Source organism: Stegodyphus dumicola, chromosome 7 (genome assembly GCF_044657685.1).
Source record: "Stegodyphus dumicola isolate Sdum_Otavi_A_Nest chromosome 7, ASM4465768v1".
Taxonomy (NCBI): Eukaryota; Metazoa; Arthropoda; class Arachnida; order Araneae; family Eresidae; genus Stegodyphus; species Stegodyphus dumicola.
The window spans coordinates 156878113-156900258 of record NC_140774.1 but is presented as its reverse complement, the minus strand read 5'-3'; the positions used below and the strand labels follow the sequence as shown (position 1 = coordinate 156900258).

The 22146-nt window shown below is 31.1% G+C and overlaps 1 protein-coding gene across 2 annotated transcripts in view; it reads left to right on the top strand.

The window, feature by feature from the left end:
- LOC118191388 (SUN domain-containing ossification factor-like) overlaps window positions 1–19371 on the top strand; it is a 150346-nt gene extending 130975 nt beyond the window's left edge. For both annotated transcript variants that reach the window (XM_085820954.1, XM_085820953.1), the window contains exons 13-16: window positions 2288–2392; window positions 8663–8894; window positions 14160–14215; window positions 18450–19371. In XM_085820954.1, the coding sequence (XP_085677080.1) occupies window positions 2288–2392; window positions 8663–8894; window positions 14160–14215; window positions 18450–18830 (774 nt within the window). In that variant the 3' untranslated portion in view covers window positions 18831–19371. The remainder of the gene's footprint in view (window positions 1–2287; window positions 2393–8662; window positions 8895–14159; window positions 14216–18449) is intronic.
- The last annotated feature ends 2775 nt before the right edge of the window (window positions 19372–22146 follow it).

The following is a 22146-nucleotide window of genomic DNA, read 5'->3' as shown; positions in this document are numbered from 1 at the left end:
CAGATAGTTTGAATTGTTTCTTATATTTGTATTGTACCATTTTATACTTACTAATACTATAGTATTGAATACTAAAGTTTATTTTCATAAATTTTTTCTAGTATTTGACAATTTTCAAATAAAATTTCTAGCCTTTTGTTTTACTCATATTTTAAATACATTCTTTAGAAAGAAAAAATATCATTATTGGTAAACTGGTTCTAATTCCTAATTTTTCTGAATTACTGGTAATCAGAACATCAGTACATTTATAATTTCTACTTTATGTAACTTAAGAAAATTACTTTTTGTATATTCTGGAAGTTTAGCAAATTTTTGTTGATGAAATTCTTTTAAAATTGTGTTTTAGGAAAATATATTCATATTTCAGTTGGTCGTTATCTTCAAACATAGAAATATAATCAAAAATAAACAAATTCTGTTCATCTTTTGAAAGATTCAAGGGGCTTAAATTTTAAATGCCCTGCATTCTCTAAAGATATTTGAAGGTAGCTGAGAAAATTGATATTTCTGTTCTTGAGAAATGTAATGCTTAGTTTTTTTATTGGAAATAATTAAAATAGATGCCAATGTAGATTTGATTTGTGAGAAGTGTTTTAGTTGTGTCATACATTGCATTATGTATTTTGCAAGTGCAGTTTCAGTTTTTTTTTTCAAATAGAGTAAGCAGAAATATATGGAGTATAAACCTAAGCTTATTTCAAGTTTTATTTTATAATTATTATTATTGTCTTTTACAAAAAGCTTTTGCACAACTCTTTAATTGCTTGCTTTGAAAAACTACACACTGTTTGTTGTATTTAATATATAGATCTAGATTGGTGGTAAATAAAGTATTCTGCCACTCTCTAGCAAAAATCCTTGAACACGTCATGTGCATGAGAGATTAGCTGTGAAGACATGTTATGTATATATATGATTCAGTAACTTGCAGATCAACTACATGAGTGTATTGAGTACACCTACAAGGGAGCAAGCAATACCATAATGGACTGTTTTCTGTGCATAAAAACCTATTATTATTAAAAAATGTGTTTGAAAATATTAACTGTTTAATAACCATTAAACAGTTAATATTTTCAAACACTTTTTTTTTTTTTTTTTTTTTTTTAAATTTCACACAAAAGGTATATGTTGTAGGTGACATGAACACCATTCAGAAACATAGCTTTCAAGCTAATGTTTTTCTTGCTTTATAGGCGTTAATGCATAGCCTGTCACAAATGTGCTTATACTTGCAAAAAGTATTCATACCTTTGACCTTGCTGTTTGTTTCCAAAATGATGTATTCAGGAGAAAGTACATTTAAAGAGGTTTCAGTATGATAGCTGCCACCATTCATTTAAGCTGATGAAACAGTATAAATATTAAAAAAGCTTTATATTCTGAATCAGTTGTTTCATTTTCTGTAATGTTTACACTAATACTGATTTTAAAAAAAATTGCCTTTTTCCTTGTGAATGTTATATATTTTCCATAATATTTCTACATCCATTTTATATTTTCCTATCTTTTAACAAATTTTCTATCTAAAATTTTAATGCAAGATGATTCAGTTTTGAAAGTGCACAGCAGGCACCAGTTAATTTTGAACTTCCTTCAATTTTTTTTTAATCCATTAACACGGTTTTGTATTATTTTCATTTGGATGTTCAAATACAAACATTTGTTGAAAAATTCAGTGGTTTGTGGCATTTTGAGGAAAATAATAGATTTTTATGCAAATGTTTATATATATATTAGGTTTTATATATATATAAAACCTAAGATATTTTTCCCATTTAAAACCAAGGAAATGCTGTTGAAATTTAGTCACTATCTTACTAATTCATAAGTATAAGGGTATATCACTAAAATAAACTTATGGATTCTTGAGCAATTGACTGTAGAATTTTCTATGGGTCAATGTTTTGGAGCTCTTGGCTAAATTTTATAGAATTTATTTATAGTTCAGGGTTTCAGAGCTTTTTGTATTAATTGTAGTAGAAAGCAGTATTAAAATTACGTGGTATAATAAATATTTCCATAAGTATAGCAGAGAGTTAAAAGAATGCTAGAATAAACCTAAAGTTCATGAATTAAAAAAAAGTGTGATATCTGAAATTGTAGAAAATTCCTTAAAATTCACGAAAATAGTTACAGTTGAAAAGCTTGTGCTATGGTACATATTGTCCTAATTATGAATCCTAAAAAATGCAGATATTATGCTTATAATAAAAATTATAATTCTAAATATTGAAAATTAATGCTTTGAAGATATGTATAATTTTGTTTGCTCTCCTTTTAGGATTTAAAACAACAAGAAGTTCTAAATAGTTTACAGCTGCAAGTTGCTAATCTTTCAAAAACTGTAGAAATGCTGTTAAGTGAGCGAACATCTGTATTCCGACAGGTAACATTTCATCCTGTATGCATGCATGTTTGACTGTGCACTTAAAAATTCTTTTTAATGGAAGACCATACTAAATTTACTTAAATATAAAATTATCTATTAATTGTAAAATAAACTTGAAAAATTAATAGAATAAAGCGGAATTTGTAGATTTATTTTACAGAAAAATATATTTGAGAAATTGTAGAAAGAGCTTTAATTAAATTTTTATTCACTTTTTTCACATTAACTTTTGTTTTGAAGGTTAAGGTAAACTTATAGATACATAATGAGAGATTCAGATCTCTAAGACTAAAATCTTGTAATTGGTAATGGGGGGGGAAATCAAAGTTTGTAGTTTTTATAAGAATTCTTCAAACATAACTTTAAAATAAATGAAATCACTATTAAAAAGTTAGTAAAAATTGCATATTTGTATTAACATGCATAGTTCAGAAATTAGGATTAAAGGGTGTTTGACTAGAGTTATTAACATCTGATGCTAAAATTATAGATTAGGTTAAATTATTTGCAGTGATATTGATAAAAGAAATATACTCATAGACTCCAACTACTACGGATTCTCCGTAGTTTCTACGGAAATTCATGAAAAACTACAAGCTACGAAAAGTATGGAAAAAACTACGGATTTTACAGAAACAAGAGCAGGAGAACCAGTACGCAAAACGGAACCAACTAATTCATCCGATTATTGGCTGAATACTCGTGTTATCATATATCACGTGTTGAGTGCGTTCCTAGTTTTGAAGAATTAGCCAATCGTAGATCAGTAACTCCAACCGTTAACGACTTATCAATAGTTCCACCCAATTGTCTGTCTCCCAGGTTCCTCGCTGATGCGTGTTTAGGCTGCATTCGGCTGCATTGTGTAGTTTACGGCGAGAGCTTAGCGTTTGTCTTGTGAACTGTGAATCAGGTGAAAGATTTTTAATCATAATGCTGCCTCGAACGAAGAAGCCAAAATTATCAAAGCAGAAGTTTAAAGATTCATATTCTTCAGAATTTCCATGCATTAAAGCGTCCGAAATTTCTGAGAATCACGCACACTGCAGTGTATGCAACAAAGACTTCTCAGTTGCTCATGGCGGAAAAGATGACTGTAAATGGCATGTGTTTTCTCAAAAGCATATAGAACTTGGCACCGTAAAATCTAAAGAAATAACAAATTTCTTAATAAAAGATGATGAAACAGATCCTATAAAAGCCGGATGCTATTTTGTTCGTTTTTTAATTGAACATAATCTACCGCTTTCTGTTTCGGATCATTCCAAAGAGCTTTTCAAAGCAATGTTTCCGGATTCTGCCATAGCAAAAAAATTTAGCTGCGGTCATACCAAAACTGCTGCTATTGTGAAAACGCTTTCAGAAAATACTGTTGCTGATATTATAAAATCAGTGTGCAGTACATCATTTTCTCTAAGTACTGATGGAAGTAATGATAACAATGATAACAAACTGTACCCATTGGTTATAACATACTACAGTAAAGAAAAAGAAGTGATAATTACTTCATTGATTTCTATTTTAGAATGCACGAATAATACAGGAGAAGGTATTTTTAATTGTATAAATGAAAACTTTAAAAACAAAGGTTTAGAATGGAAAAATTGCTTATCATTTTCTTCAGATAATGCTAGTAATATGATTGGAAAGTTTAAAGGTGTAGCATCATTTATCAAAATGCATCAACCAAGTATAATCACCCGAGATTGTCCGTGCCACCTCTTGCATATAGCTGCAAAAAAAGCTACTGAAAAATTAATTGGCTCAGAAATTGAAATGTTGATAATAGATATATATTTTTACTTGGAGAAAAGTTTGAAACGGAAGCATAGCTTCAAAGTTGCTCAACAAATTTTGGGACAGAATGCAAAATCTCATAAAATTTTGAAATATTGCAGTACGAGATGGTTGTCTCTTTTAGAATCTATAACAAGGATTTTGTAACAGTGGGATGCTGTGATAAATTTTTTTGGAGATAAACCAGATAACAGTGAGAATGAAGGAAAGAGATTGCAAAACGTTAAAAAAATTTTACAGTCACCGACCACCAAATTGTACTTGTTATTTTTGAAAAATACTTTGCCTTTGTTTATAACAGTAAATATTAATTTGCAACAACAAGCTCCTTATATACATAAATTGAGAAGAGAACTTTTTGAACTTTTAATGAATTTTTTTGTTAGATTCGTAAAACCATCAGTAATTTCTAAAGAAAATGAAGATGTTACTCTAACGTCTATTCCATTTCAGAAGTATAGTAAACAAAAAGAAAATGAAAATTTAGTGATTGGTGCGGAAACAAGACTATATTTAAAAAATGCCAAATTGAATGAAAGTGAAGTGAAATCATTTTTCAATTCTGTGCGAGCTTTTTTTGTAACTGCATGTTCATATATAATTGATAAATTTCCACCGAGTGATCCATTTCTAAAACATGCTGAAGTTGCTGACATCAACTTGAGAACTGAAGTCTCATTTTCATCTGTTCTTTACTTGATGAATACTTTTCCATCCATTATTGATGAAAAATGTCTTAATCAAGTAGAAATTGAATTTTCCATGTATCAAGTAGATGATTTGAAAGAAATTGTAGATTTGCGTATTGATATAGCATGGGGAGAAATTGCCAAATTAAAAAATATGAATGGGTGTATTAAATACAAAGTATTGCCTTCTGTAATGCTTGCTGTCTTAATAATACCTCATTCAAATGCAGCTTGCGAAAGAATTTTTTCTATTGTTAAAAAAAATCAGACGGAATTTCGACCAAATTTAGGTCTTAAAACTCTTGAAGCAGTTTTGATTGAAAAAATAAATATGCAGGCAAATGAAGAACTGTGTTATAAAAAAACATTCTCAAAATCAGAACTTAAGCTTGCTAAGCATGCTACATATAAATCTTTGCATTCATAAATTATGCATATTTTGTTTAATACTTATATGTATCATTCTTGGTTATTTAAATTTTATTTCCCTGTAGAAATCATATCCAGAATAAAGATATGATTTATAGCTTCTGATTTTTTCTATGATTAGTAGTGATTTGAAGTACTTTTTATTAGTGAATGCTTGAGGAGTTAAAAGAAAATTTCTAATTAAATGTGCATATAATTTACAAGGTATATTTTTAATTATTCAGTTTTATATGTATATGGATTTTAAATGTAATAAAATTGATTACAATTAATTATTAATTTAAAATTAATGAATGGTTAATTACAACATACGCTACGCGCACATTTTCAAAGTTGTAAAAATGTCGTTCGCGCGTTGACTACTGACAAGGTTTGCTGAAGGTTGGAGTCTATGTATACAGTATATTAATCTGTAATAAAAATAAATTTGCTTTTGTCTAAATTAAGTTTGGATTCAATGTAACTGCATAAAATTTCATAAAAATTGTTCAATAACTCATTCCTGTTAAATTGGAAATATCAGTTGTTAAGCAATTTTGATGTTAGCTAAAGCCCATTGTTACATTAAATCATTGTAAAATTTTCCCAGGCTGTTGCTACATCCCAAAACATTTTTCCAACCATCCACTTTCATGCAGATTTTATGAGTTCTAAGGATAATGTATTCTTTTGTTAAAGCAAAATAATGTTGCAAGATGTATAATTTTATCAATGTTTCATCAGTTTTCAGAAAAGCTCTTGAATTTTGCATATTTTCTTCTTTAAAATGAATTTTTCCATCGTTTATGAGATTTGATTTAGTATTAGGTAAGTGATGAAAGATTTACCAATTTCCAAGTTTATAAAACTATTGAATGCTAGTATGCATCTGCTAGGCTCTGATTCGTAGCAGATGGCTGTATGCAGTTTTCCAAGTTTTGCATGCTATAAAGACTTTTATAGACATGTTGTGTATTGTCTTTGAGGGCTAATTCAAAATAAATAATCAGTATTTTTTATTGAGTACAGAATATTTTGTATATTATATGAAAATTAGAGTAATCAATAGTTTGATGAGGCCAGCTATAAATTGTACTTTCCAAAAGTTAAGCATGCAATACAAATTACAATTTTTGAAGTGTTGTCGAATTTGAGTGGCTGAAAATCACTGTGGATACAGATGGCAGTATGCAAATATTTTAAGTTACAGCCAAACATAACATTCATTTTCTGAAAACAGATGACTGTCCAAACATATGCTAATTAATTGGCACTCATTGAAGATGCTAGCATTTTAAAGGGTTTGAGGAGTTTCACCTAAATATTGATTTGAAGTGTTTATAACTTTCATAGGATAATTTTTTATAATATTAATGTTTTTATGGTTAAAGTAAGGCAAATGGCAAATAGGAGTAATGGTGTGTTGTTGGGTGCATTGAGGTGGGATAGTCAATAAAAGGTGTCATTCTTTTCTTTGGTATTGATTATTCAGTAATTTCGTGAAGGTGGAAAAAATTTTGGGCAAGTCAAACCTTTGTCTGAAGACCTATACCCAGTCTACCAAGAGTTACCACCCCTTCTAAAAGTCAGTGTATAGCCATAATATAATAACCAAGTAGAATTGACAAGCAACCTCCCCAACTATTACATCTATGGTTGCAGCACATCTTAACATTTGTTAAGACAATATCTGCCAGCACTGTATACCGAAGGCTTTATATGAAAGATTTTCCCAAGAACCAAGTGTTTGTGTTCCACTAATTGCCCATTTAAGAAAGGCAAGATTATTGAAGTAATGTTTTCACTATTTCAGTTGGACTGTTTCAGATTGGTATAACATTCTATTTACAGATTAGTCCAGATTTGTTCAGGAATTAGATCATAAAATAATAAGAGTTGGAAAGAACCAGGCACATGGAATCAGACCCATAAACATAATCAAACTTCACACATTCAGAGGTGGCATCTCACCCCATTGTGAGGCCTTACACTGCAGCAGTTGGTTTATGATTTCCTTCTTATGGATTATGTCCATCCCCATTGAGCTAACATTAATAGGAAGAGAGTGAGGGCATTTTTGATATGGAGTTTCTGTGCTATTTTTCAACCTATCGTTTTGTATATTTTGGATGACACTGGTCATGCTTTCTCTACATGTTTGCCTCCAACTAGTGTTAGACAGGTGCATAATGCTTTAATGGAGAAATAGCCTTTTCTAACATCTGCAGTTCACAATCACTGTGGAAATTGTGTTTAGGTTAAGGTCCAGAGTGCTAACATAACCTTATTAATGTTCCCCTCACCCTCCTGTTCTTTTCGTTGTTAGCTTTAAACACCAATTTGTTAATGATCCAAATGTGATATTATCATATAATTTATGAGAATTAAATATTATTTTCATCTTGGTACATAAAGATTGTCTTCTTTCATACATAACCACATTTGCTACCATCGTGGATTTATTGTTAATCAAAGCTTTACATTTCCATTTTTGTTGATTTTACTATTACATGCTTAACTTTTATGAGCCATTGCATGTAGCTAGACTTTTAGGAATTTTTGTTTTGCAGTTTCTTCCTGAACTTGATCAAAAAGTGCTATATTTCGTGAAAGGTCATTTCAGTCAGTAAATTAGTTTCTAATTACATTTACGAATATTACATGGGAAGATATAAAAAACTTTTTTTTTTTTTACTTAGTTAAGTGTATCTGTTACACCAGTTAGAATTTTAGCAATATTGGGAACATGTATAAAAACTTAGATTTTATATTTATGCAACTTTGTCATCCACTACACTGAAACTTTTTAAAAATAAAACTCTTCAACATTTTAAGAAACATTATACAGTTCAAAGTCTGTAATCCGTACGTCCATTATCTGGAATGATCTATTATCAGGACCTCAAAGCCACAAACTTTTTTTTGTTTTTGTATGCTTTACGAATGCGCGTTTAATGCTACTCATGCGCATTTAATGTTTACGCATGTGCGTTTAGCAGAATAAACAAAGCAACTTAAACAACTTACATTGAAAGAAATGTTTAATAAAGTAAACAAATAAATATTTTGCTCTTCATTTCATAAATTACAATTTCATATTTTTAATTGTATAACATCTTACCAGATTTAAATTGATGATCTATAATCCGGAAAAACCCTGAGTTCAGATTACGGACTTTGTACTGTAATTGAAATACATGTCTGGGATAAGCATAAGGAAATACAGTGGTGTGACTACTTTTTTAACACTTTATGTACTGGCAAAGCAAGATTTCTAATTTATAGTTTGTTAACTTCTTATTAATTTATCAATTAAATTTTAATTGATTTGGTATTGAATTGAAGACAGTGATTGAAAATTCTGTATTTTTAGATGGTTGAGACTCATATTTGCCTCATGGTTATTGAAGCAATAATTATGATCACTATTATGTCTTTATGTGTGCGACGCATATATTCGACACCTCAGATTCCTCCTTTGGAGAGAGATACAGTTGTTTCTGCTCCACGCCTCTCCAAAAGAAGAAGCTCTGTAGATTCTTGCACACCACCTATTGCAAGGAAAGTCAAAAAGCGCTCTGCCAGCGAAGAAGCATTAAATGCAGGTATATACAAACACTATGACTTTTTATTTGAAACAATTATTTATGATCTGTTAGGCTATGTTAGAAAATGATTATTTTGTAAATGAAGTGCTGTTTTGGGTAGCTAAAGTGGAAATTTTGATGTATCAGAAATATTTCTTATCATTGATGTAATCCTTGTTTTAAGTTAAAATTTTTTTTATTATTAAATTTAATTTTCGCATAATTTCATTAGAATCTGCTCATTGTGGATATTAAGTGAAAATGTTTTTTTTCTCATACTCTTACATACCTACCCGTGAAGTACTCATTTTAATGATTATTAACTACTAATAATATACTTAATAAAATAATCTACTAATATATATATATATATATATATTTAAATCATAGAATATTTGCAGGAAGGGGAAATATCCTTTTTTTTGGATAAGTTGTATAGGAAACATGGAGTTATATATGGAATTGTTTGAATCCTTTAAAAGTTTATTTGGATTGAATAGTAAAAACAAATTTGCCTATAGTAATATATCATCTTTGGTATCAGGATATATAGAATATGTTTATCATCGATTTTCCTTCCTTCATATAAATCATATTAAACAACATTTGCTTTTATTTCATGTTGCGCTTCAGTGTTTTAGCATATGTGTATAGAGACAATTAAGATTATCGAGCAGGATTTGTGTAAAACTAACTTTGCCCGATCTTCCAGTTTTTCATGTGGAATAGATGTGTTAACCACTAGTTAAAACTGGAAAACAATGAAAGCATGCACAAGAGGGAGAATACAATAATTCCTTACACTCTTCTGTACTTTAAGGATGGGTGTGAGGTATAAGCTATACGACCAGATCTAAGTGATGATGATTTATGGTATCCTGCATTTTAGTTCAGGTGTCACTATAGAGGGTATGAGGTTTTTTGAAAAAAATTGTGTGGTAAATTTTGTGAAAGCATTTGTGCCATTATTAAGATTATACAAATCTTCCGTTTGCTGGGTGGATGTACTAACCACTTACATCTCAAGTGCATGTGCCGAGGAGATAAAATGCCATAATTCCTCTATAGTTATAAATGTTTGATGTAATTATAAATGCTGTGTAGTTTTAAGTGCCTGACTGAAGATGAAACATCTTTAGTTACATTGTTTTCTTGTAATCTGAGTACGCTGTAAGATCTCCACAACATTTTATAAAAGGTTTCTGTGCATGTTTTAAAAATAGCTAAATATCTCATATGCTTGAAAAATAGCTACATATTTCGTTTTGTTTGAAAAATAGCTAAATATATCATTTAATAATCTTATTTATGTATTTCTCATAGTAATATTTGAATTGTTAGACTGAGATTTTTTTGATTAAATTTGTATGATAAGTGACAAGTTTTTAATATACTTCTTAATGGCAATGTGTTCATGAATATTTTTTTACCTGTTTGTGTTTCGTGTGTGGGTGAATTTTCTGTGGTTATTGCATACAGTTTTCTGTATTAAAGACATATTTTATATCTTTAGTGTAATATTTTGTATGGCTTTGTCTTAATAGTTGTATTAATTTGTATGTAAAAATATTTAATATTATGTGTATTAACTCAGGAGGGAGAAAATGTAAAATTGTTTCATGTTTCAGTAAATTCACAAAGTGCATTTCCTAAAAAAGTGTCCAAAGTTCAAAAATGTAAATCGGATACTTGAATGTAGAAATTTGAATTTCTGATTGTATGATTCTGTATGTAAATTTCGGATGTGGACTTTTTCACTATAAATAAGTTTGAATCTTTTTTATTTTGTATATTTATCTGTATATATGTATACTAGAAAGCCCACCGGTCATACAAAATGACCTCTGTTCTAGATATTATAAATTGTAATTAAAATGATTTGTGCAAAAGTGTCTGCTAATTCAAACTGAACTACCCAGGGCAGGCAGCGAAGACGCCCCTTTGCTTACTGCCCCACGGAGGTTCCCCCTTCTACTTGCTTAATTGCTTAAAGTAGAGGGCAATGAAGGAAACCACTGGCGACATATTTCTTAAAAGCCACCACTAAATAAATAAAGGTGATTTAAATAATAAAATGTTATTTCGCATGTCAAAGGTCCGTTTGTACACAACATTTCTTGTGTAGGTCTTTCCATCATTTTTAAGCTTGCCATGCAGAGGACCATCAATTATTTTTAATTTTACGTCCCTTCTTTCACAAACTCTTGAACAGGCAACATAAAGTTGACCGTGCCCAAATGCAGGCTCAGGTAAAAAAAATGCCAACATGTTTAAGGGTTTGGCCCTGAGACTTAATTGATAGTCATATCAAAGGCAAATTTTGCAGGAAATTGTCTACATCTCAATTGAAACGGCAACCCTGTGCCGTGTCAACTTCACCCCATTGGCTAGTACAGTTACACAAGCAACAAATAAACTATCAGCGACAAACAGACATTTCAGCCGCATATATATATATATATGGGGTGAAGTAACATCATCTCCTCCGAAACGGCTGGCTCCCGGGCTTAGCGAAGCACATTGTTGGATTCCGCAAGTCCGTGACACGCCATTTTGATCATTTGCGTCTTCGTGGGGCTTTAACTAGCTGAGATATTAATTAAAAACTAATTTTCCCCTACCTTTTCCTACATGGTCCACTTTATTTCTTGGGTTTTCCCTACTAGAGGGATTTGGCTATGTGCCAAATTCTTTTTTCTCGAATATCTACGGAACGGCGCTGAGTTGAAATTCGAGACGCGTATCGGATTCCAAAAAATTCTCCGAATTCATCGATACCATTCTCATCTTTGTACGACTTTAATCTGCTGAGATATTAACCCGCGCTCGAGTTTTCGAGTGGCGCAACAATAAGCTATCGGCGACACACACTTAAGTCGCTTATATATATAAAGATATTTATGATGTAATATGCATGTTTGTAAATGGAAGACTGTCAAAGATGTAGAGCTTTGTAAAATACAGTTGTGTTTTCTAAACATCTTTGTTGAAAAGTATTTATTTCCAAAATTCTGGAGGAAATCAGCTTAACTCAATGTTTCCTGAATTGTCAACTCTTATCTTATATTTAAACAGGACAATGAGCATGCAGAGAAAGGCATGGAAACCTATTGGCAGGGATTCCACTAGGTACTGGTTTGTTTCCAGGGAAATCTTATGCCATCAATCCTGCATGATTGCTTGTAATGAGTTTATTAAGTTGGTACATGATGCTAAGATTCCATTTTATAACATTCTATAGGTCTGTAAGATTAAAACTGAAGAAGTTGGGGTTCAGTCTATGTGGAGTACCTCTGTCGAATAATCTCCAGTCACACATTTTTTTTCTTGATGTCATACTACAGTCATATTTTTACATATGCAAAGTTCTTAGAGAGAAGCATATTGCATTTTAAAAGAAATGTAATCCCCCATCACTTGTAAGCCATGTCACAGCAATTCATAAAATGCAGCCCACGCTAGCAGGAAATCCCTCTGCACTGTATAGCTCTCACCAGCTCGTATAGTACCCACCCTGCATGAAAACATACTTACAAGATGAATACTGTTCAGCATTGTATTGCAAAAATTTTGATTCTTTTGACCAAAATGCCCAATTCCAAACTTTGGCTGTTTGGTCATTTATGCATTTTGGCTGCAGTAAAACAAAGTTGTGGGTGATGCTCCATTAAAAAGGGTAGAATCTCATGCATATGATTTTGTAGTGCATAGTCATGTGGGATATGTATTTTGCACATCTACAATTACATATGACTTGCAGTTTTCAGATGCTGATGTTGCATTCTGTTTTTGAAAACTTTTTTATTCAATGCTTATTTTGCTGTTTAAACCTTTTGTACACCTTTCAGTTATGCTATTATTGGCCTTTAGCTCTCTTTGTAGATGTTCACTAAACTAGAGCAGGCATATTTAACCAATTTCTCTGGTTGAATTATTGAAATCTTTGATGCTGGACATTCACAGTTATTTTTTTGCAGGGGCATTAAATCATTACCACTTCTGTCTTGGGCTTGTAAGACTGAAAGAGAGCCACTGTATTATTCCAAAACCTTGGTTGCTGTTGTTGCAATCATATGATAATTTTCAGCTGCTGGAGCTTTCTGAGGAATAATTAACAATTTATTTAACAATAAGTATACCATTTTATGCACTTTTATATGTGTGTGTGTGCAGGGGAGGAAAGCTCTTTTTGTCTTTTTTTCATCAATGAAATCAGGTTTGTACTTCTTTATTGTTGAAAATAAGGAATATTGATTTTAAACAGGCAAACATTTATTTACATTTAATATTGATAATAAAGGAAATGCATTTTAAGTAATGATAAAAAGTTTTCAATGGCTGGTTTTAAGAAATGTTTTAAATTTTCATTTTCAGTCTCCCCTTTTTATTAAAACTTCTGACGCTTTAAATTGGAAAATAATTGTGTAGCGAATCATTAAATATTTTTATCCTAATAATTATTCAAATTGTTCTATTTTGGCTCCCTGGTATGTAAAAAAAAGGACAGAGAATACACACAGTAATTTAAAATATCTTAATTTGTGCATTTTACGACATTTTAATGTTGTCTATCACTTTCCTTTTGTAAAGCACAAACTTGTTCAATATTGTTAGTATTCAATATCATTCACTACTTATTCAGTACTGGTAAAAGTGAATTGATATAGTATATTCATTATTTATTGAATTTGTTTTTTGCATAGATTTTCAAAACATTAATTTTTAGTACATTTTAGAAAAGCTTAGTAGCTAAACTGGGTAAATATTTTCTCTATTTTACTTTGTTTTTTTGGGCATAACTTAAACTGTTTTATTATTTAAGATCCTTACCATAAATGTGTTACGTTAACAAATTGTATATTGAAAAAGAAAATGACGGTATTTAATTGTGTTTAATAGTTATTTAAAATTATGTAAAAATAACTAAAACTGTAATATTAATTCTTAACATTTCATGCTGTCATTTTGAAAGTTAAGAAAAACAGGGAGCCATTTCATTTTGGGTAAGGTACACATTAATTACATTTTTCAATTTGGAATATGGTTTTGTTGCCTCAGATATTTTAAAGTGCTTTTCATTTGAAAAAAAAAAGTAATTTTCTATCCGTAGAAAAGAGAGTTAAAAGTAAAGTATTACAAAATGAGAAAGGGGAAAAAAAAAAAGAAAGATATTATTTATAATACCTTAAACATAATTTAGTTTAAAATAATTTAATACATTAAATAATTCAACCATTTTGCTATTTTCAATAAAATTTATCATTTGAATTGCATTGTTTTCAGGCGAAAATTTGTTGATCGTCGAACCGCTACCAGTATTTCTAGATCCAACTTTAAAGGTAAGCTTTCAACTAAACTATTAGTAAACTAGTGAATGAAGACTGCGTCTGACTCATTTTTTTGTTGCCTTTTGTATTGTGTTATGTGGTTATCAGAATTTTGTGATAATTGTATGTTACTTAATAATTGTATTTCAAAAATCTTAAATTGTAATTTGATATTTTAATTTATTGTGATCTAAAAAAATAATCTGAAATACTGTTCTGCTTACAATAGCTAAGAAACAGAAATTTTGTGGCATAAGTAATGGCGGATATTATTCCAGAAAATGACACACAAAATTAACTTCTAGGGAATTATATCTTTATTAAACTGAAATGGAACTCATTTCAAATGGGTCTGGTATATTTCCCCGACAGCTGGGTTACCAGACGGGTATATATATATTGAGTAACCATTCCCTCTTCTTTTTTTAGGGACTTGGGATCTTCCAGAATTTTAGTTCATTCTGAATAGCATTAAAATTTTCTTTTTTTATGTGTGTGTATATTAGATATCTTCTGCAAATGTTTCATCATGTTTAATGGTCTATAATGCAATGTTGTGTGCAGTACCATGAAAGAAATCTATATATTTGCTTTGTTCTATTGTTGAAGATAACTTATTTCTTGCAAGTTCTGAAAAGAGCTCTCCTGTAAAGGATATTCTCTTTCCTACAATGCACTTGTAACTGTTCTTTTCTAAGCTTGTCAATTATTGTGTAAACACCACATGAGTTTTTTCAACAAGTTTTTAAAATATCTGTTCCATGCTTCAACTCGATTTTGTGTTGTTGCAATTCTAACATTTATTCAATCGAATATGGATCAGAAGTGTGGCAGAAGTTAAGGGAGGACCTTTAAGTCCTCCTTCTATTTCTCATATTTTGCTTGATTTTACTATGTACATAATTATCTCTGAACCACTGTAATTACTTCAATGGGAGTACAAGATTATTTATTTAATCAAATGAATGTCACCAGAGAGAAGAAGGGGGGAAAAAAAGCAAAATCTGGAATGCATTGAAGTTTCAAACTAAGACTTTCATGTTCTTTGCCATACATTTTAGCAAGCCCAGTTACCTGAATATGGTGCCATGTATTTTGCCCAAAATGAAAGAAACATCCTTTACTACTGGTATCTGGGAATGAATAAAAGAATTAATTGTTGCTATTTCAAAACCACTGATCATGAAATGAGGTTTTAATTCAAAGTAATGTTCAGCAGTGTCATTCAAATATTGAAATAAATTAATATAACACTTCTTCAGTTTGCTGGTCGTTAAAGTGTAAACGAGGAAAGAATTTGCATTTTTATCACCTCAGGGACATGGATGGTATACAGTTGATAGAAAAATTTTGGGACAGTTTTAAATATGTCCCATCCATAATCCAATAAAGGGCTGCTTTCGACAGTGCAACGTTTTTGATTGGGAATTGTGAACAAGAATATGTGTTCATTATTGAAAGGATGAATAATTTAATGGAATTTTTCATCACCATTAGTCCCAAGCACTAATGAAATATTAATGTGATTCTGTTAGTGATATCAATTTTAGTTGGCTGTGGAGGTAAAATTTCTTTATAAGCTCTTTGTACTTGGCATAAGCATGGCGACTAGGTACAGCAGGATAACTTTGCTCTGAAACAGTACATTTTCTCATGAATAATTTCCATTGTTGTGTTGCAAGTTTGGTAAAAAATGATATTGCTGTAAGTAGATATTATCAAACAAAATTTAATATTATTTACTGATACAGCAACATCTTTGTTTTTAGCATCAGGTCCATGATTATGTTCCCTATGGTTCCGAAGGTCGATGTTGTCCGCTTACAAGTACAATGCTTGTATAGCCTCCTGAATTCTGAGTTTTGCACTTTTCACATCACCAATAAAATAAGGTCTGCTCTGTTATCATCTTTGTACATCTAATAACCATCAACATCTAAAAGTACAACTTGGATCATTTTCAAAAAGTAATATACTAGTGTGCAAAACTAAGCCGTTTCTCTAATTTTTACTACAATTCTGCAAAAAATCAATTGAGAGACATGAAATTCATACTAAAGAGACATAGTTTAGTATTTAGGCTGAAGAAATTATAACAACAATAATAAAGAAGAATAGAATGCATGCTGTACTGGTTAAATAGGAAAAGGCTTAATTACCAGAATGGCATTAATGCGGAAAACTGTCTGGCCTAGGGAGAACAAACCAAAGAGCCTTAATAAGGGGTATAATCTTCCTTAACTGCAATGGTTGCATTGCATCATCTGTAAGTATTGGATACTAGAATACCAAACAATTAAGAAAAAGTTAAGTAACGCACTCATTAAAAAATGGGTAAGAGTTCCCACTTTAAGAAACATCTATTTCAGGTGTCTGGTGCCCTCTGGAGAATAAGATCCATGCATTAGGCATTTTGGAAAGTATCCCACACACATGTTGATTGGGATTTAAATTAGGGAAGCACACTGGCCAATTCATTTTGTTGATATCTGAACTTTCTTGGAGCTTCTCAATAGCATGAGTCCTGTATCAATCATGAGTAAGTGAACCTCTTTTGAAAATGTGGAGCTGCATCCGTCACAAGTATGCGAGGACCATCTCAGCAATGTCTTTCCATGGTGGGAGTGGGATGAAAGCATTTCCCTCCCTCTTTCCATATCCATTGGTGCTCATTTGTCAGACTGAAACAACTCTCATTAGTAAAGAGGACATGACTCCATTGATAAATATTTTTCAGTCTTTGTATTCTCTTCACCACTGTCAAGGGTGTTGCTGTCAGTGGTATGCAGCACTCAGGATGATAGACTACCTTTATGAAGCCGTCTGGCCACAGTAAACCAGGAGACCTGTCACATGTTTGGCTGTGTGCACCTGCTGTCTGGTTTTGATCTGTTTTTGGCTGTAGGGTGATGTTTTAGCCATCAGTCATTGTTGTTCTTGGCTGACTGCTACCAACCTTTCTTACAGCTATACCTGTCATTTGGAAGACTTTCCAAGCTCGTGAAACCCGTCTTTCAGTTCCAAACTCTTGGACAACAGCTGTCAAACTACACCCCTCCTCAAGCTTTCCAACCATGTATAAAGTCATATTGATGTTTTTTTGGTAGCCGTACTGAATGTACATACACTCTTTCCACTTTCATAAGAATGCCTGAAAATAAGCTTTTTTTTTAAGTTGTCTTGCACTGTGCATGGTAATGTCATGATGCTGATATTTGCATATGCATCACCTTTCTAATGAGTTGGCTTTTCGTTTTACTGATCACAAGAAGTAGTTTGCTCATATGTTGAAAGATTAATTTATTGCTTAAGTTTTGCACACTAGTGTATATATGGTAATCTCCAATACTTCTATCTAACAAATGGCAAATAATAGGCTAGATGAATGAGATATGGCATTGAGGTTTGTCCCTGTATTTCTCTTTCATATTTAAGCCAATAAGATGAAGTTTTATTTTCTATGTTGGTTCTTTGGGTTCTGTACAATTAACATGGGAGACAAAGTTAACCCACCTTGGGAATTCATCTAAAAGCATTACTGTTGACTGCCCACAATAATCTCAGTGATGCTATTTTCCATGCCATTGGATTCTGATTTGACAATGCTGCAATGGTAGCAGAATACATCTTAAAGGCTTCTATGCATATAACTCAACTGCATTAGTTTGAGCAGACATAAGAGAACCTTTCCAAGGTCTGCAGCAGCAATTATTGCAGTGTTTCTGTTCACTGAAATAGTATAAATACCACTATTGTATGTTGTTCATATGGATTCAACAATTTTTTTGTTTTAAATCAAAAAATAACATTATTTTAAGTTTCAGTAAACTTAGCCTCCACCATTAGGTATTTAATCTTTATCCATGATTGTATTCATGTCTTATGCATGTCATTTAAATTATGTGATTGCAACTATTATTTGCTGTAGATGGTATTATTAATTAGGAATATATGATTTATAATTTCCAAAAACATAAATAAGAATTTTACAACATTGCAGCTTATTCTGTATAACAGCAGCTCATAACTCAATGCGAACTACATTTCGAGGACAAAAATAATTTTTTCCTTTAGCAGTAGTGTATGCTTTTACTTTAATCTATTTCATAGGTTTTGATGAATTACATCTTAAAATAATTTAAAATGAATCTTATATCTTGGATTATTTATGCAGTTTTAGTTTGTTTTACTTAATTATAATTGCATTTTGTGCATAAACTTTATGTTTGATACTTTTATTGAACAGGTAAAAAAGAGAAATAGGAAACGTAACAAGGCTATTCAGCGTAGCATCTCTCACCCTACTGTTGAGCAGAAAAACTCGTGTTCCTCTAGTCAGTGTAACAAAGAAAAAGATTCTCATTCTGAAGCATGCATTCTGTCACACATGAAATCAAAACATGTGTCAAACAAAGCCAAATATGTGTGTGAGAACTGTAATTATAACAGCTGTATAGTAATGTCATCTGAAAGAGAGAGAAGGTTGGACAGCTTACCTCTTAAAAATCTCACCAATGGTACTATCTTTGATTCTAATATTTTACAAAACAAAGACAATTTGGTGAAAGGAAGAGAAAAGTTTAGTTTTAGAAAGTTCCTCAAACTTCAGAAAAGAGACTCAATCTAGTCTTATTTCTATTTTCTTGTCTTTTATGTTTTAAAATACGTACCTTTTTTCTTTGTTTCAAGATAGCCAGTTTTTTTAGCATGTATTATATTAAATTTTCTTAAGATGCGATTTATGTTTAAATAAGATTATTCCTAAAATGTACTTGCATTTCAAACATTTTTTACATACTTTGGCATTTTTATTAAATAAATCCTAAACTGCTTTGTGATATAGTGTATTATAATTTCTTAAGAATTCAAGTAGTAAATTTAATTTATTGGTATATTTCTCGAAATGCAATATTAAGCAATGGAGGCAAACTCCCTTGAAACTTAGGGACCAAGAAGATAGCATGCAACAGGTATTTATTGTAAAAATAATTTTAAATAATTCATTATGGATCATTTAAAAATTTAATTATTTTTAATGCCTGGCTATCTTGTTACTCACTCCATTTCTCTTTTGAACTTAATTACTTTTCTTTTAAATGTTTTACTTTATAAATTTTAAATAAGGGACAGTCTACAAGGATTCCAAAAATAAAACATTCTACAACATATTTAATGTGTGTGTTTCTAATTTTATTTCAACATCTTTTCACAACATTTAAAAAAAATATATATATATAATATAGGTTTACGAACATAATCCTAATTTTTTGTATGTTTATGAGAAATTAATGAAAATATATAAACCATATAAAATATACAAGGAAGAAGACTGCATTTTAGGTTGTCAGCTGTCAAAATTTACTGATTATACCAATGGGAGAAATTTTCGCACCTAGCCCTAGTCAAGGCATACAAGTGTTATAGGCCACCTAGACGGCATAGTGGTTAACACTGACTTTCATACTTTTAATATACAACTATAAGATAATAGAATATGCTCAACAAAGAGGTTGTCCACAAGGTTCCTGCCTTAGTGCTGACCTTTGGAACCTTACTTTTAACTCAATAACATCTTTCAAATGGTCAAACCATACACAAAGTGTTGCTTTTGATGACCACGCAGCTTTTGTGATCAGTGGTAGAACAAGAAATATTCTGGAAAATAATGTAAATCAAACTCATCTTTTTAAAAACTGAATGCAACAAATTGAAACTGACAGTAAATGAAGAAAAATCAAAAGCTATAATTTTCCATAAAAAATCTCAAAAAATCACTCGACTGCCAAAATTTTCAATAGAAAATAATAGAAGAAAAATAGTTCCAAAACTTTAATTTCTAGACATAATCATTGACGAAAACCTCAACTGGATAAAACATCTCAAATATATCAGAACTAAAACACAAAAAATAGCAAACAACTTACGTTATGTCCAAGAACTAAATTGGGGACTAAATCCTCATATTCAAAAAATATTGTTCAATACAGTAATAACAAAAATAGTCTTATATGGTGCAGAAATTTGGGCGCAGCCTATGACTGTTCGGAAACAAAAACAACTGCAAGCCATACAACGTCAATTCCTTCTCCGGATCACAAAATGTTATAAAACAACATCAAATGCTGCCCTATGTGTACTTTCAGGAATAGCACCTCTTCATACTTTAGCACAAACTGAACATGCAAAAGCCACAGTTCTCAAATTAAAAAAATCCTGCATATTACATGACATACTTAATCCAAACAATTCTGAAATTTCAGTCAACTCCTACAGAGACATCCTGTTTGTAATCCTAAAATATATAGCACAATAAAACCTCCAACTAGTCATATATCTCCACCACTAATATATACAGATGTATCGAAAATGGACTTAGGAGTTGGCTGTGTATGTATAATACAAATAGATCAAACCCAGAAAATAACTCTCCAAAATCGACTCGCCAAGGAAAATAGTATCTTCCAATTATTAATTACATGTAAAGAATTACACGCAATTCGAATGGCAATAGAATACTCAATCGATAATTTACAAAAACTCAATATTTTCTCAGATAGTCAACCAGCAATACTACCTCTACAAAATCCCAAACACACATCTGAAATAATTTAAGATATTTTTAACGAAATTATCCAATATCCTCAAATATCACCAAACATTTATTGGATAAAGGCTCACGTCGGAGTTCTTGGTAACGAAGAAGCCGATTCAGCAGCCAAATCAGCTACTACCAACAATAATATCCCTTCAAGAAAAATCTCCTGGTCGAAATCATACCTCAAGAAATATCTTCATAAAATCAGCTTCCAAATGTGGGAAGAAGAATGGACAATAAATACAGGAAGACAATTACATCAAATAGCACCTCATGTAAATAATACATGTACAATGGTCAATGGTTATGTAAACCACTTTTTAACTGGACATGGGCCATTTCCCGCATACTTTTTCAGAATAAACATCTCAAACTCTGAGCAATGTGTATGTGGAAATAAAAGTGATCCAATCCATTATATTACTCAATGTCCTTTAACAAACTCATATTAATTTGCCTAATTCAAATATCAATGCCTTCCTTCGTTTTGCAATTACCAACAAAAATAAAATAGAAAATACAATCAAATATCTATCTTTAATAGGCAAAAATTTATGTGAGCACTAATGTAATTAATGTCAAAATTTATTTTTGAAGCTGCAATTCATCTAAAACTTTTATTATCTAATTATCTTAAAAACAAACCCTTGCAATAATAATGATATAGTAAAAAAAGGGAAGAGAAGAGGAAGAAGATATAGATTCATATAATAAACTTTATCTCAAGGAACTATTATGAACTGTTATAAATTATGACTGTTAGCCTACTATTATTATACCTATTATAACTACTATAATTATATCTAATAGATATGACATTAATCAAAATGTCGATATACTATTTATACTGTTATATTATACTATGTACTATTTTGAATATTAACTTTAAACCGAAGTGTAGTGGGACTATACCTACATATAGTAAACATTGGGTGTCCCACTACATTTCAACCTGAACTTGTCTATAGTTACAATGGATTGTTGTCTTACATAAAACATCTGTTACTGTTCTTCAAAATAATCCCCATTGGTAGTAATGCACATCTAGGAACAGCTGTACAAGTCCTAGAAACTCCTTGTGGTGTCATCTTTAGGGAAGTTCTTCAGCTGAGTCATAACACTATGGATGTCTGAAAACCTCTGGCCCTTTAGGGTTGAGTTGAATTTGGGCAACAAGAAATATTATAGAGGAGGTAAGTCTAGAAAGTAAGGTAGGGTAACAAGGACATAATGCTCCTGTTGGCCAGAAACTAATGTACCAGAAGAGCCGGGTGTGGTCTGGCATTACCGTGGAGCAGGGTCCAATTGCCTTGCTTGGCATACTGGCGGCATACCCACTTGATCACTT